Source organism: Papio anubis, chromosome 17 (assembly GCF_008728515.1).
Source record: "Papio anubis isolate 15944 chromosome 17, Panubis1.0, whole genome shotgun sequence".
In the NCBI taxonomy this organism is placed as follows: Eukaryota; Metazoa; Chordata; class Mammalia; order Primates; family Cercopithecidae; genus Papio; species Papio anubis.
Window position 1 is genome coordinate 54,719,964 of NC_044992.1, and position 16,043 is coordinate 54,736,006.

The window sequence follows — 16,043 nt, forward strand, 5'->3', positions numbered from 1 at the left end:
TTCCACATGAGATTTGGGTGGGGACACAGAGCCAAACCATATCACCTGTCTTTATGCCAGGACCACACTGTCTGAATAACTGTAGCTTTGTAATAAGTCTTGAAATTGGGAAGTGTGAGCCTTCCTACTTTGTTGGGTTTCAAGATTGTATTGGCTGTTTGGGATCTGTTGCATTTCCCTATGATTTTTAAGATCAGCCTTTCGGTTTCTATAAATAAACCAGATAGGATTTTATAGCAATTGTGTTGAATCTGTAGATCAATTTGAGAAGTATTGCCTTTTTAACAGTATTAAGTCTTTCAATCCATTAACACAAAATATCTATTTATTTAGGACGCTTTAATTTCTTTCAACAATGTTTTGCAACTTGCAATATATAGTCCTATATTTATTTTGTTAAAATTATTCCTAAGTATTTATTCTTTTTATGCTATCGCAAATGGAATAGTTTTCTTAATTTTATTTTCAGATTGCTCATTGCTAGAGTATAGAAATACAATTGATTTTTGTATGTTGATCTATCATGATGGAGTCTTGCTCTTTCGCCCAGGCTGGAGTGCAGTGGTGCAATCTCGGCTCACTGCAACCTCTGCCTCCCGGGTTCAAGTGATTCTCTTGCCTCAGCCTCCCGAGTAGCTGGGATTATAGGCACCCGCCACTACGCTCAACTAATTTTTTTATTTTTAGTAGAGACAGGGTTTCACCATGTTGACCAGGCTGGTCTCGAACTCCTGACCTTGTGATTCACCTGCCTCAGCTTCCCAAAGTGCTGGAATTACAGGCGGGAGCCACCATGCCTGGCCTGGACTCATGATTTCTAATCATTTTTTTTGGTAAGACTTTTTATATACAAAATCATGCCATCTGCGAATATAGTATTACATCATTTCCAATCTGGATGCTTTTAATTTTCTTGCCTGATTGTCCTGACTAGAACCTTCAGTAGAATTTTGAATAGAAGTGGCTAGCTGGGACATCCTTGTCTTTCTTGTTCATGATTTTAAGGGAAAATGTGAGTTCTTTAAAAATAAGTATTTCATTAGCCAGGCGTGGTGGTGCGCACCTGTAATCCCAGTTATTCGGAAGGCTGAGGCAGGAGAATTGCTTGAACCCAGGAGACGGAGGTTGCGGTGAGCCAAGATTGTGCCACTGCACTCCAGCCTGGGTGAGATCTGTCTCAAAAAAAAAAAAAAAAAAAGTATCATGTTTACTGTATGGTTTTCAGAGGTGGTCATTTTTTAGGTTAAGAAGAAAGTTCCTTTTTTTTTTTTTTTTTTAAAAGACGGTCTCATTTTGTCACCCAGGCTGTTGGAGTGCAGTGGCCTGATCTTGGCTCACTACAGCCTCAACCACTTGGGCTCAAGCCATCCTCCCACTTCAGCCTCCCCAAATAGCTGAGACTACAGATGTGTGCCACCACACCTAGCTGATTTTTTGTTTGTTTGTTTGTTTGTTTTTTGAGCGAATTCTTCCTTTGTCACTGAGGCTGGAGTGCAGTGGCATGGATCTTGGCTCAGTGCAACCTCTGCCTCCCGGATTCAAGCAATTCTCCTGCCTCAGCCTTCTGAGTAGCTGGGATTACAGGCGCGCACCACTGTGCCTGGCTAATTTTTGTGTCTTTAGTAGAGACAGTTTCACCATGTTGGCCAGGCTGGTCTTGAACTCCTGACCTCAAGTGATCCACCCGCCTTGACCTCCCAGAATGCTGGGATTACAGGCATGAACCACCACACCATGCCCTGATGTATTTTGTAGAGACAGGGTTTGCCATGTTGGCCAGGCTGGTCTGGAACTCCTGAGCTCAAGCTATCAGCTTACCTTGGCCTCTCAAAGTGCTAGGATTATAGGTGTGAGTGAACCAGTGCACCGGGCTGAGAAAGTTCCCTATTTTGAGTTTGTTTTTTTTTTTTTTTTTTAAATAATGAAAAGGGTTTTTTATTTCAGAGAAATTTTATTTTACTGTTTCTTTGATTATTTCATTTCCTCTGTTCTTTTCTCTAGAAAACCATTAGGTAGTTTCAGGGTCTCTGTGCTATTCACGTTTCTTTTCTTTTGTGCTCCATTTAACCTTTTGTTTTATCTTCTGGGAGATTTTTTTTTTTTTGAGATTGAGTCTTACCCTGTCGCCCAGACTGGAGTGCAGTGGCACAATGTTGGCTCACTGCAATCTCTGCCACCTGGGTTCAAGCGATTCTCCTGCCTTAGCCTCCCGAGTAGCTGGGACTACAGGCACATTCCACCACACCCAGCTAATTTTTAAAAATATTTTTAGTACAGATGGGGTTTCACTATGTTGGCCAGGCTGGTCTCGAACTCCTGACCTCAGGTGATCCACCCGTCTCAGCCTCCCAAAGTGCTGGGATTGCAGGCGTGAGACACTGCTCCCAGTCTCTTCTGGGAGATTTTCTTGACATTGTCTTTTAGGTTACTGGCTGTGTATTCAGCTGTGTCCATTTTGATATTTAACTCACCTATTAAATTTTTTAAACTTTGATAATCTTATTTTGTCAATTTGATTGTTCATGTTCTTTACTTTTTAATTTTTGTAGCTACAGTATCCTTTTGATCCTCTCTGAACCTATTTTACTTTTTTTAATCTTAAGAACCTTTAATCCAGTTATCTAAATGCAGAGTTTCAGTTTATGAAACAAACCAAAGCAGTTTGTCATTTTATACTATAAAATGTTGAAAATCAAGTGCTAAACTGATACTTTACTTTTAAAGTTGTTTATTGAATTATCTGTTAACTCTATGATTAGGCATTGTTTTTTCATCTTGGATTTTTCCTTTTGTGCTGTTGGGGTTGTCTTGAAAATGTATTTAGCTTAACTGAATGAGGGATCAGAGTGATTAATATAGGTTGTTGGCATGGATTTTTTTTTTTTTTGTAACATAGTCTCTTTGTTTTCCAGTTTTGCATTTCTAGATTTTAACATAGGACCAGGCACAGAGAATCACATTTAATGTTGAATGAATGATCAGTTACAGCATTTTTTTCTCTAACTGATCTGAGCATTGTCACATGAGGTCCTTATATTGTGTAGTACCTTTTACCTTTTGAAAACACTGTTTTCATTTTCATGAGGATTTTCTGCTTCCCAACTGAGGAATTTCCTAACTGCCTACTTCCTCAGTTAACTTTTGCATTTTTACTTATCAATGAGCTATTTATATGTGTATTTTTACAGAAAGCTTTAATTTGGAAACATCATACTGAATCACTTTCTAACACCCTCAGTTTGCTAGAAGAAAACTTAGAATCAGAAATAAGCATATTTAAACCCATATACCGTACATCAAGAAATCTGTAGAAGGGCCTTTTAGCTTCCTCTTCTATGGGATCTGGCAACACAGAGCCATTCCTGCAACTCCCAAAAGCAGATCTCTATCCAGCACAGGCAGATCCAGGTAGGCTGATGATTAATAACCAATGGAGGGGTATATTTGCTGCATAGGAATAAATGCTAACCTTAGATAGTCTATGATTCCCTGAGATCGCTGAGGATCCCTATGATTTCTCTTCTCTGTGTCTCTGATGGTATCTCATTTTGTGTATTATATTCAGAACTTGCATTATGGGTATTTAAAGTCCTTTGGAAGGTGCTTTGAGTTTTTGAGCTTTTCTTTACCCTCTAGTGTATTGAAGCAGAAATGCTTATACTGCAGCATGGTGTTAAGGAAAGTGCGCACACTGTTTTTTGTTTATGGTATTCCATGGAAGTTAAGTGCATACACTTTGAACTTCGTAACTGCCTACTTCCTCAGTTAACTTTTGCATTTTACTTATCATTGGGCCATATATATATATATATGTGTGCCTTTTTTATTTTTATTTTGAGATGGAGTCTCACTCTGTCACCCAGGCTGGAGTACAGTGGCGTGATCTCAGCTCACTGCAACCTCCACCTCCCGGGTTCAAGCTATTCTCCTGCCTCAGCCTCCCAAGTAGCTGGGACTACAGGTGCGCACCACCACACCCAGCTAATTTTTTATATTTTTAGTAGAGACGAGGTTTCATCATATTGGCCAGGCTGGTCTTGAACTCCTGACCTCGTGATCTGCCTGCCTTGGCCCCCCAAAGTGACAGGATTACAGGCATGAGCCACTGCACCCGGCCCTATGTGAGCTTTAATTTAGAAATATCTCACTAAATCACTTTCTAACACCCTCAGTTTGCTGGAAGAAAACTTAGAATCAGATATAAGCATATTTAAACCAATATACCATGTATCTAGAAATCTGTAGAAGTGTCTTTTAATCATTTGATTCTTTTTTTTTTTTTTTTTTTTTTTTAGACAAAGTTTTTTCTTTTTTTCCCGGGGGGTGTGGAGTGGGGCGATCCAGCTCCCCACTGCAACCTCTGCCTCCAGGGTTAAAACAGTTCTCCTGCCTCAGCCTCCCGAGTAGCTAGAATTATAGGCGCCTGGCCCCATGCCTGGATTTTTTTTTTTTTTTGTAGTTTTAGTAGAGACGGGGTTTCACCATGTTGGCCAGGCTGGTCTTGAACTCCTGACTTCGTGATCTGCCCACCTCGGCCTCCCAAAGTGCTGGCATTACAGGCGTGAGCCACTACACCTGGTCTAATCATTTGATTCTTATCGGCTCTTATTATAAATATAGTTCAAGCAGTCATTTGTATAGAAACACATTGTAAAAGGAGAGGATTGTAAGAGCAATCAAATGATAACTGAAGGAAAGAATGCTTGTATCCTAGTGCATTATAATATAGGCCTGAGCCACTGCACCCAGCCTCAAATCATAAACTTTTTTTTTTTTTTTTTTTGAGACAGGTCTTGCTCTGTTGCCCAGGCTGGAGTGCAGTTACACAGTCTTGGCTCACTGCAAGTCCGCCTCCCAGGTTCAAGCGATTCTCCTGCCTCAGCCTCCTGAGTAGCTGGGATTACAGCCACATGCCACTGCACCCGGCTAATTTTTTGTATTTCCAGTAGAAATGGTGTTTCACCATGTTGGCCAGGCTGGTCTTGAATTCCTGACCTCAGGTCATCCACCTGCCTCGGCCTCCCAAAGTGCTAGGATTACAGGCATGAGCCACTGTGCTCAGCCTCAAATCATAAACTTTTTTAAAAAAGGGTTTATCCCTGACCCTCTAGATTAGGTTATCTGCCTTGTTACATGCTCTTTTAGCACTTAATCCTAATTGTGATTGTGTATTTATTATATGATTGTTTGTTCAACAGTTTCTTTCAACAAATATTTGCTAAGTGTTTAGTAAATCTTTTGGATTGTAAGCTTCATTAAGGCAGAGTAAGGACTGGGTCTATGGTTTCTCTTGGCCATGTGCACCTAGCACCTAGCACAGTGCTTAGACATAGACATAGGGAGTACTTAATACATAGTCATTGAATGGATACATTAAAATGGCATTAATAATGCTGCCTGATAAGGCTGCTGTGAGCCTTCAATGAAATTGTGTATAGGAAGTGCTGGTTTGCTCACAGGCTGGTGGTAACAGTCTACTGTGGTCATTGAGAGCAGTTATTGTGGACACAACCCCCAATTCTGGTTCCTCCACCTACTAGCTCTGTGAACCCACATAGGTCCTTAATATCTCTGATTTTTATTTTATTTATCTGTAAAATGAAACTAATAATTACACTTGCAGGACAGAGTCTTGCTCTGTCACCCAGGCTGGAGTGCAGTGGTGCGATCTTGGCTCACTGCAAGCTCCGCCTCCTAGGTTCATGCCATTCTCCTGCCTCAGCCTCCCAAGTAGCTGGGACTACAGGTGCCCGCCACCATGCCTGGCTACCACGCCTGGCTAAATCTGTATCAAAAAAAAAAAAAGGTACTATTGAGGATATAATATAATTAACCTGAATAGGTTAATTATATTATGGAACCTAAACCATATAAATTTAAAATGCCTTAGAATACCCAGTCAGCAAGTGACAGTATTAGAAATCAACCTGGATTTTAGACCGCTGTGTGTTCATGGATAATGTTTGTGTTTAGGAGTCTATTCTGAATAGTGGTTTGCAGTCCTTTATGTGCATCCCCTGTGCACTGGATGCGTCACTCCCCTTTTCTGACTAAAGCATATGAAAATACAGTGAAAAAGTCAAGTTATTACAGGAATAACTTTTTTTTCTAATTTTCGTATTTTAAAAATTCATTTGTAAGCATTTGATACTTTAAACCTGTTTACAGGAGCTTGGTATAAACTACCATGTCCAGCCCTTTGTCTCATATTTGAATTGTTTTACTTTCTTCTTGGCCACATGGCCCTGACTTCTCACTTTCATAAGAAGGGTTTGTATTGTGGAGATATAAATTGTGGAGTTGTTTGCATTAATACAAGTGTTTGTGGAAGAAGATGCCAAACTTTCCTGTAATTGGTAATGCACCTTTATTGTAGGCTCAGCAAAACAGTCCCTCATCTACAGGATCTGGCAACACAGAGCATTCCTGCAGCTCCCAAAAACAGATCTCCATCCAGCACAGACAGACCCAGGTAGGTTGGTGATCGATAATCAAGTGAGGGGCATAACTGCATAACAGGTTAGGAATAAGTGCTAACCTGTGTAGTCTGTGATTCTTCTCTGTCTTCTCTGACCACCTCATTATTTGTGTGTATTATATTCAGAACTTGCATTATGGGTGTTTAAAGTCCTTTGGAAGATGCTTTAACTTTTCTTTACTCTTCTGGTGTATTGTAGCAGAAATGCTTATGCTAAAGCATGGCGTTAAGGAAAGTGCACACTTTTTGTTTTTTTTTTTCCTACAGTATTCCACAGAAGAAAAGTACCTCCACTTTGAAGGCCTCAGTTCAGATTCTGGCGCTGTGGCCTAAGTTCAGATTCTGTCCTGGGCCTCAGTTTTTCTTAGTACAAAGCATCTGTGAAAATGTGGTTGGTTCTCATGATCTCAGACAGTGTATACAAAGTGTTTCTTAGTAGTGTACTTGTAGTAGGTTTTCAATAAATGTTAATTCCCTAATTTATGAAAGTAGTTAATGTATTCCTTTTCCTGCTTACTTATTTTTACCTGGCTAAACTTCTCTCAGATGTGAGATACCAACATGGCTTACTCCTTAAATTATGTTAGAAACTCTTTAATTTAGGGAGTATTCTGAACATTTGAGGATTATATCTGCAAAGGATGGTGGCTATAGCTTCCATTTTGTAGTTTTGAGTATACTGAGTTTTCTTGAAGCCTCTTTTGATACTATATATATTACCTTCAAGACAGGATGGTTGGCAATCTAGGAGAATTTCTTAAATCTCAAGAACTATACAACTCCCTGGAGCACATTTGAATTTTATCTAAGTCACCACCAGCTCTTGTACAGTTCAGTTAGATAGTTGAGCACTCAGGTAGCTTCTTCTCTTCCCTTCTGATTACTCTGTGTTTCCACCAGATGGCGCATTTGTTCCTTAGACATTTGGGTCAAGTCTCCTATGAGATCCTTTTCTATTCAAAGTTAGTTTCATTACTAGAGTAACATGTTTCTACATTGTTCGGTGCACAGTAGTGAGAATTCATACATTTGATTCCAGAATTAACATGTGTTTGAAGTGTAGGTGTAGTGGGACATAGGAAACCCAGCAGAGGACTTGAAGAATGAGATGAGACAAGCAGATTTCATTTCTTGAGCCATGTGATTCTAGGCCATTTGTGTGAGCAAGTGCTTTTTTTGCACCCCTCCAAGAAAGGTAATGAGAAGAGTGTGATGACATATAACATGTTGAGACTAATCCTAAATTTGTTTTACCTTTGTCTCTGTAGTCCGACCTCACAATAGAAAAAATATCTGCACTAGAAAACAGTAAGAATTCTGACTTAGAGAAGAAGGAGGGAAGAATAGATGATTTATTAAGAGTAAGTATTAAAATGTGGTAAGAGATTTTATAGCAAGCACCATTTGTTATGTATATTTGTATTATGTACATATCATAGTAGTAGTTACTATAGCCAAATAACAAAATGAAATAATGAACATTTGGATATTTTTCTTTAATTGAGGGAATCCGAGTAGGAACCCGGTTCCTACATTCTAAACACTACCTTTAAATTGGAAATCTTATACTGTAGTATATTTAATGATTGAATTTATACTGGAGAAATAGATATGTGGAGTGTTATATATCATCTGGAACCGTGGGAATAAGTATAAAGTGTTGTTTTCCCATTCCAGTGAAGTTTTTTAAATATTGTTGAATTTTATAAGTTATTTCAAAAGGACTTTTTAGCCCATTTTGCCTTTTGGCTCATACTTTTAAAAAAGTAAAAAGGGCTGGACATGGTGGTTCACACCTGTAATCCCAACACTTTGGGAGGCCGAGGCAGGTGGATCACTTGAGGTCAAGAGTTTGAGATCAGCCTGGCCAACGTGGTGGAAAGAAACCCTGTCTCTGCTAAAAAATATAAAACATTATCCTGGTATGGTGGCAAGCGGCTGTAGTCCCGGCTACTTGGGAGGCCGAGGCAGGAGAATCACTTGAGCCTGGGAGGTGGAGGTTGCAGTGATCCAAGATTGCGCCACTGCATTCCAGCCTGGGCGACAGAGTGATACTTTGTCTCAAGAAAAAAATAAGAAAAAGGACCGGGCATGGTGGCTCATACCTGCCACTTTGGGAGGCTGAGGCAGTAGGATTGCTTGCCACCAGGGGTTTGAGACCAGCCTGCACGACACAGCAAGACCTCATTTCTACAAAAGAATACAAAATTTGCCAGGCATGGTGGTGTGCCTGTGGTCCCAGCTACTGGGAGCCTGAGGTGGGAAGATGCTTGAGCCCAGGAACTCTAGGCTGCAGTGAGCCAAGATCATGCCGCTGCTCTCCAGCCTGGACAACAGAGCAACACCCTGCCTCAAAAAAAAAAAAAAAAAAAAAAAAAGATTATACATGCTCTTTACCAAATACAGAAAAATATGTCACTCATAATTCCATTAATTGGGATTAAATATTTGGTACATTTTTTTTTCAGTAATTTTTTTGAGCTGTTTGAAGTAGAGAGAGAGAGAGAGAGAGAGATACGTATATATGTGTATATTACATATGTGTGTATATATGTATATATTACATATGTATATGTATACATTACATAATCTTTTATGTAATACGTTACATAATGTATTACATAAATAATATGTATATGTATACATATACATATGTAATATATACATTACATAAATAATCTTTATTATTAAACATATTTGTGCTAATGTGGTAGTTAATCTGCCTCTTGAGGGTCCTGAAACCTCCAGGGCTACCGTGACACAGCGAGGTGGGGATCCGCGGCCTTGCCTTTGTCAGTCTTTCTTATTAGGCTTCGGGTACAATTTTGTTTGAATAAAGGTATATGTTTAATAATAAAGATAATAAAAGTCATTGTACTCATGATGATCTGACCTCCAAAATTTTTTTACTTGTATTATATTTCTGTAATTAATAAAAACGTAGGGTAAAATAGTGTAGTTTGACTCCTTTTTATATAAAACCTGGAATTCAGCACATAACTAAACTAAGTCTGGCCTTTATTAGTAAAGTCTAGTGTGTTTATATTATTATTAATTTTATATATTTATTTTGAGACAGGGTCTCACTCTGTCACCCAGGCCGGAGTGCAGTGGCACAGTCTTGCAAGCTGTGCCCTCCCCAATCCCCACCTGAAGTGATCCTCCCACCTCAGCCTCCCAGGTAGCTGGGACTATAGGCATGTGCCACTGCATTTGGCTGTTTATATTATTGTTAGTTAATTTATTTTTTGAGACAGAGTCTCACTTTTTCACCCATGCTAGAGTGTAGTGGCATGATCTTGGCTCACTGCAACCTCTGCCTTGTAGGTTCAAGTGATTCTCCTACCTCAGCCTCCCAAGTAGCTGGGATTACAGGCATGCACCACAATGCCTGGCTTGTTTTTGTATTTTTAATAGAGATGGGTTTTTGCCATGTTGGCCACGCTGGTCTCAAACTCCTGACCTGCAGTGATCGGCCCGCCTTGTCCTGCCAAAGTGCTGGGATTACAGGTGTGAGTCACTGCGCTCGGCTTATATTATTATTATTGAATTATCATTTTTGCTACTTTATATGATACTAAGTTCTTATGTCTAGAGTATAGGCAGAGACAGCTTTATTACCAAATTTGTAGTCATTGTTAGACTTGTTTCTTCAACTGATTTCAAAGCTTATCAACAGTTTTTTTTTAATTTATAGTTTTTGTTTTATCTGTTGATGGTGATACATTTTTAAGTGATTATTTTTCAGCAAGGATTTGTCAGTGTTAAATTTTCTGTGCCTTGCAGACCTGAGAATTCTCTCTTTTGCCCTCCCATGAAAAGACAACACTGTGTGCAGGATTTTTGTATCATAACCCTTTGTTTTGTTCATTCTGCCTCTCAAATATAATACACACATTCTCTCTCTCTGTCTCTCCTTCAGTTTTTCAAGCATTTAGTATTTCAGAGAAGTTCATGACCAAAGCAGGAAACACCATAATTTGTTAAATATTACCCCAGGGTGTATCTATATGTGGGTTTATATATTTTTATTTGGAAAATGCGTGATTATGTCTAACTATGCTTTTATCCCTCTTCATATTGGTTTCTTCTTGGCTCTTAGCTTGAATCTCTGATTTCTCTCCTTTATTTCTAACATGTTATGTCTCATTTTAATGTGATTGCCTCTTACTTCTGAATCTCATTAAACACTGTCTTCTGTATATTTCTGGCATTTACTGCAGCTCATGTGAATTTTGATTTTATTGTTTATATTTTTATTTTTTGAGACAGTGTGTTGCTGTCGCCCAAGCTGGAGTGCAGTGGCACTGTCACGGCTCACTGCAGCCTTCATCTCCCAGGCTCAAGCAGTCCTCTCACTTCAGCCTCCTGAATAGCTGGGACTACAGGCACGTGCCACTGTGCTTGGCTAATTTTTTTATTTTTTGTAGGAACAGGGTCTCACTATGTTGCCCAGGCTGGTCTTGAACTCTTGGGCTCAAGCAGTCCTCCTGCCTTGGCCTCCCAAAGTGCTGGGATAACAGACGTGAACCACTGTGCCAGGCCTATTTACATTTTAAATTTCCCTGCTTTTTTCCCCTCATGTAATATACTTTCTTATCCCATCCTGTATATTCTCTAGGGTTTTTGGTTCTTATTTCCTAGATATCATGTCTTTTTGCATTTTATGAAATATGACAAGAATTCTAAAATGTTCTTTTGATTTCTATGGGTGTTTTCAAGCTGATTTTCTGTATTCCTTGGGCCTAATTTTTTTGTTGTTTTTATTTACTATTGTTATTTTTATTTCTTTTTCTCCATCTTTGAATGAGAAGACCGACACGTAGTCTCAGCACTGTGTTCTGTTTTTCATTGTTCGGATATGTATACTTGCGTGGAGTTGCTCTTATTCCTGTTTTTATTCATTTGGGTGCTGGTTGAATTGCCATCGAAGATTTATAATGAAATGGTTTGTGGGTGTAAAAAGCTCTTTGCCAGATTCCAGTATCTGTCAGGGTTTTGTACAGAGAAGCTCTGCTGGACTGAGAAAGAATTGTGGGTGTGCCTTTCTCCATCATCTAACTCTTTAAGATTGAGATGACAGAGTATGAGAAAAACTTGAATCCTAACGTGGGTACTGCTTTAGGCGTTTTAAAAAAAGTTTGCTTATGTTTTCTAAGAAGCAATATGTTTCCTTCACTCACCACTGCCCCTTCTACTCCATCGTCTTCAGACAGTTGCAGTCTTTATTTGTATGTAGAGCAGTATTAAAGGAGTAGGTAAATAAAAAAGGAAGACACAGAGGGCAGCTGTGTTGTTTTTAGGTTGATTAGAACTTGTGCTTCTAGAAGATCTAGAGAATCGACAGTCGAGGAAAGACTACATGTCTTGTATATTCTTTCAGACGTCAGTCACTGAATTTTGCCATTTTAGTAAGATGTTGGGTATGGCTGCATTGGGGGCTACTAGCCAGCTGCTTTTTTTTTTTTTTTTTTTAATTTAAAAAAAGAGGAAACGGTCTTGCTCTGTCTCCCAGGCTGGAGTGCTGTGGTGCAATCACAGCTTACTGCAGCCTCGACCTCCCAGGCTCAAGCAATCCTCAGCCTCCCGAATAGCTGACATCAGAGGCATTTGCCACCACACATGGCTAATTTTCAAAATTTTATAGAGATAGCGTTTTGCCATGTTGCCAAGGCTGAACTCCTGGGCTCAAGCAATGCTCCTGCCTTGGCCTCCCAGAGTGCTGGGATTATAGGCATGAGCCATGCGTGCCAGCCACCAGCTGTTACTTTTTTTTTTTCTTTTTTTGAGACGGAGTCTCACTCTGTCGCCCAGGCTGGAGTGCAGTGGCTGGATCTCAGCTCACTGCAAGCTCCGCCTCCCGGGTTTACGCCGTTCTCCTGCCTCAGCCTCCCGAGTAGCTGGGACTACAGGCGCCCGCCACCTCGCCCGGCTAGTGTTTTTGTGTTTTTTAGTAGAGACGGGGTTTCACCGTGTTAGCCAGGATGGTCTCGATCTCCTGACCTCGTGATCCACCCGTCTCGGTCTCCCAAAGTGCTGGGATTACAGGCTTGAGCCACCGCGCCCAGCCAGCTGTTACTTTAAACATGAACTCCTTGAAGACATTAGTGTCAGAAGCCACAAAAACTTAGAATTCTTAAAATTTTAAGTAACTGCCAGGAGGTTGACTGATTTCATACATTTGATTATAGATTTCAAGGGAACACTCACCTTATTAATAGACTGGGTTTTCCATAAACATTAAATGATCTTTGCTTTGTAGATTTCTTAGTATGAATTTGGTAATCACACTTACCCAAATGTAGTTACACTCTGCCTTTGATAATATGGTTCTGTACAAAAAGTAACAGGAAGAAATTATGCTGATAAGGAGAGGAGAAACATTTGGCGACAGAAGCTGTTTCCCATGGGTTACTTTTAAAATGAAGCTATATTATACAAAAGAAAAAATGATAAAACATTTTAATGAAGCTACAAAGTCTCAAAAATTGAGTATCGTGTAATATCTTCTGTTTGTGCTTTTATTTTAGAAACACATAACAGGGTTTTCTTTTTCATAATTTAAGTGAGTTTTTATGAGGTAATATTATTTGCTAGAAGAGCTGAGATCTTTTTTTTTTTTTTTTTTAACACAAAAGGAATAAATTCAGGACTTACAAGTCAAATTCGTCCTTGGGTTAGTGGTTCTTTCCTTCTCTGTTATTGCAGGAGACTTTAAGTTTTTAGTCCACACTGTAGGCTTCTGACCACAGCTAAATTAGCTGTGTATTTACATTCTGGCATTCTTGAATCAGGACCTTGTTTGTTTGTTCTGTCTTTTGTGGGCATGGGTGTGCCTAGCTTCTCTGGTGAGGAGCATTTATGCAAATTTATATTTCTTAAATAAGACTAGAAAAAGAACAAAGCAAACATAAAATTCAGTAATTTTTTTGTACGTGCTTAATCACTCTTTGTATTTTAAACATTCATTGTAGTTTAGTTTTTTTTTTTTTTTTCGAGATAAGAGTCTTATTCTGTCACCTAGGCTGGAGTGCAGTGGTGCAATCTCGGCTCACTGCAGCCGTCGCCTTTGGGTTCAAGTGATTCTCCCGCCTCAGCCTCCCAAGTAGCTGGAATTACAGGCTCCTGCCACCATGCCTGGCTGATTTTTAAATTTTTATTAGAGATGGGGTTTGACCATGTAGGCCAGGCTCATCTTGAACTCTTGACCTCGAGTCATCTGCCCGCCTCAGCCTCCCAAAGTGCTAGGATTGCACGCGTGAGCCATTATTCCCAGCCTTAACATTTTTTAAATTATTATTTTGTGATCGCTTAGGTGTTTGTGATTACAAGATTAGCTGTAACTGGTTATTGGCAGGAGCAAAATATGATCGGTAGAAAAACATGCTGAACTTAGTTATTCAATTTATCATTTACAAATAGATGATATATTATGAGAGAATAAAGGAATGAATTATTTACTTTTTCTAAGACATAGTTACTTCTTACCTGTTTGAACTTTAATTTTGCTTTTGATAGAACAACGTATAGAAATGATTTTTTTTTCTCTCCCTAGAAACCGCTTTTCTGTTAATCTTCTTTCTTGGAGCTAATTAAAATTTTTTTTCTCATTGAAGGCCAACTGTGATTTGAGACGGCAGATTGATGAACAGCAAAAGATGCTAGAGAAATACAAGGAACGATTAAATAGATGTGTGACAATGAGCAAGAAACTCCTTATAGAAAAGGTCAGTGAATAATGTTGGCCTAAACTCTGTATCCCAAGATACTCAATGTGTGTCATTGTGTGGCTTTTTATTCCTTACTTGAGATGAAAATATTTAAAAGTAGAGCTTTTTAGGAACATGATTTGACAATTAGAATTTTTTCCTTGCATGGACACCAGACCAAGCATCCAGAGTGTTAATTTGGGATATGCTTTGTTGCTGTGCATTGCTTTGAGTGTGATATTGAACAGGGACAGCTTGTCCTAGTTGAGTTTATTTGGGGTATTGCTCTCCTAAATTCTTATATTCATTCTATCAATTGATGTGAGTATCCTATTACTATTAGAATCATTAACAATAGTTGCATTTTTGTTTCAGAGATGGCATTTAGAGTAACTTATGTATATAATAATGTGATAATTAAATGCTTTGTGCATTAAAAAATTAAAGTTGTCATATACTTGTATATGATTACTTAATTGGCTGATGTCCCCTTTATTATATTCATTGGTTAGTTGTCACTTATCTCTGTTAGTAGTTATTAGTAACTATTAGAAGTTTTTTTTGTTTTTTGTTTTTTGGTTTTTTTTTTTGAGACTGAGTCTCATCCAGGCTGGAGTACAGTAGCATGATCTCAGCCCACTGTAGCCGTTGCCTCCTGGGTTCAAGCGATTCTCCTGCCTCAGCCTCCTGAGTAGCTGGGTTTACAGGCATGCGCCACCATGCCTGGCCAATTTTTGTATTTTTATACAGGGTTTCGCCATGTTGGCCAGGCTGGTTTTGAATTCCTCACCTCAAGTGATCCGCCTGTCTCGGCCTCCCAGACTGCTCTGTTTACAGGCGCTCATCTCTGTGCCGGCCTATTTCTTAGAAGTTTTAAGAAGGCTATACTTCCTAATGACAATATTACAAGAACAAACTAGAGGTTTGAGATGTACTGGGGATTTATTTTCCTGAAATCTTTGGAATGTTGTTAAAAAGACAGTAAACACTGTCTCAGTAAAAGTGAATGGATTATTTTATTGAGGCCGAAGATACTGGGGAAAATTTTGTTTCATTCTTTGACTCATTAATCAACTTTATAGAAGAGAAATCACTTTTTAAAATTTTTTCTGAGAGTGAGAAAAAATAAAATATATGCTAATCCAGATAATTTCTTTGAAGTTTTAGAATACTTCTGGAAATCAGCATAGATTCAGCCAGTTGTACTAAACTCTAAATAGCATACTACAAAAAGTAAACATAATGCTGTCTCTGAGTTCTCACAGGAAAACAGAACTTTCTTTTTTTTTTTTTTTTTTTTTTTTTTTGAGACGGAGTCTCGCTCAGTCGCCCAGGCTGGAGTGCAGTGGCACGATCTCGGCTCACTGCAAGCTCGGCCTCCCGGGTTCACATCATTCTCCTGCCTCAGCCTCCCAAGTAGCTGGGACTACAGGCGCCCGCTGCCACGCCCGGCTAATTTTTTTGCATTTTTAGTAGAGATGGGGTTTCACCGTGTTAGCCAGGATGGTCTCGATCTCCTGACCTCGTGATCCACCCGCCTCGGCCTCCCAAAGTGCTGGAATTACAGGCGTGAGCCACCACGCCTGGCCTTCAGAACTTTCTATTTGCTAGGAGTAGTACATAACAAAATTTAAATTTGTTTCCAAAAGAGCTGAAATTGTAGTACCTACTTATTGACTTTCTAAGTAGGGAATGTTTATTGAGTATGTGCTACACCGTGATGCAATATAAAGAAGCATAAATGGGCAGGGTGTGGTGGCTCATGCCTGTAATCCCAGCACTTTGGGAGGCCAATGAGGGCGGATCACTTGAGGTCAAGAGTTTGAGACCAGCCTGGCCAACATGGTGAATGAAAC

At 39.3% G+C, this 16,043-nt stretch overlaps 1 protein-coding gene across 9 annotated transcripts in view; it reads left to right on the forward strand.

Annotated features, from left to right (window-relative positions):
- TLK2 (tousled like kinase 2) overlaps positions 1 to 16,043 on the forward strand; it is a 143,884-nt gene that overhangs the window by 71,058 nt on the left and 56,783 nt on the right. For all 9 annotated transcript variants that reach the window (XM_017950834.3, XM_017950826.3, XM_017950827.2 and 6 more), the window contains 3 exons: positions 6,377 to 6,472; positions 7,747 to 7,839; positions 14,095 to 14,205. In XM_017950834.3, the coding sequence (XP_017806323.1) occupies positions 6,377 to 6,472; positions 7,747 to 7,839; positions 14,095 to 14,205 (300 nt within the window). The remainder of the gene's footprint in view (positions 1 to 6,376; positions 6,473 to 7,746; positions 7,840 to 14,094; positions 14,206 to 16,043) is intronic.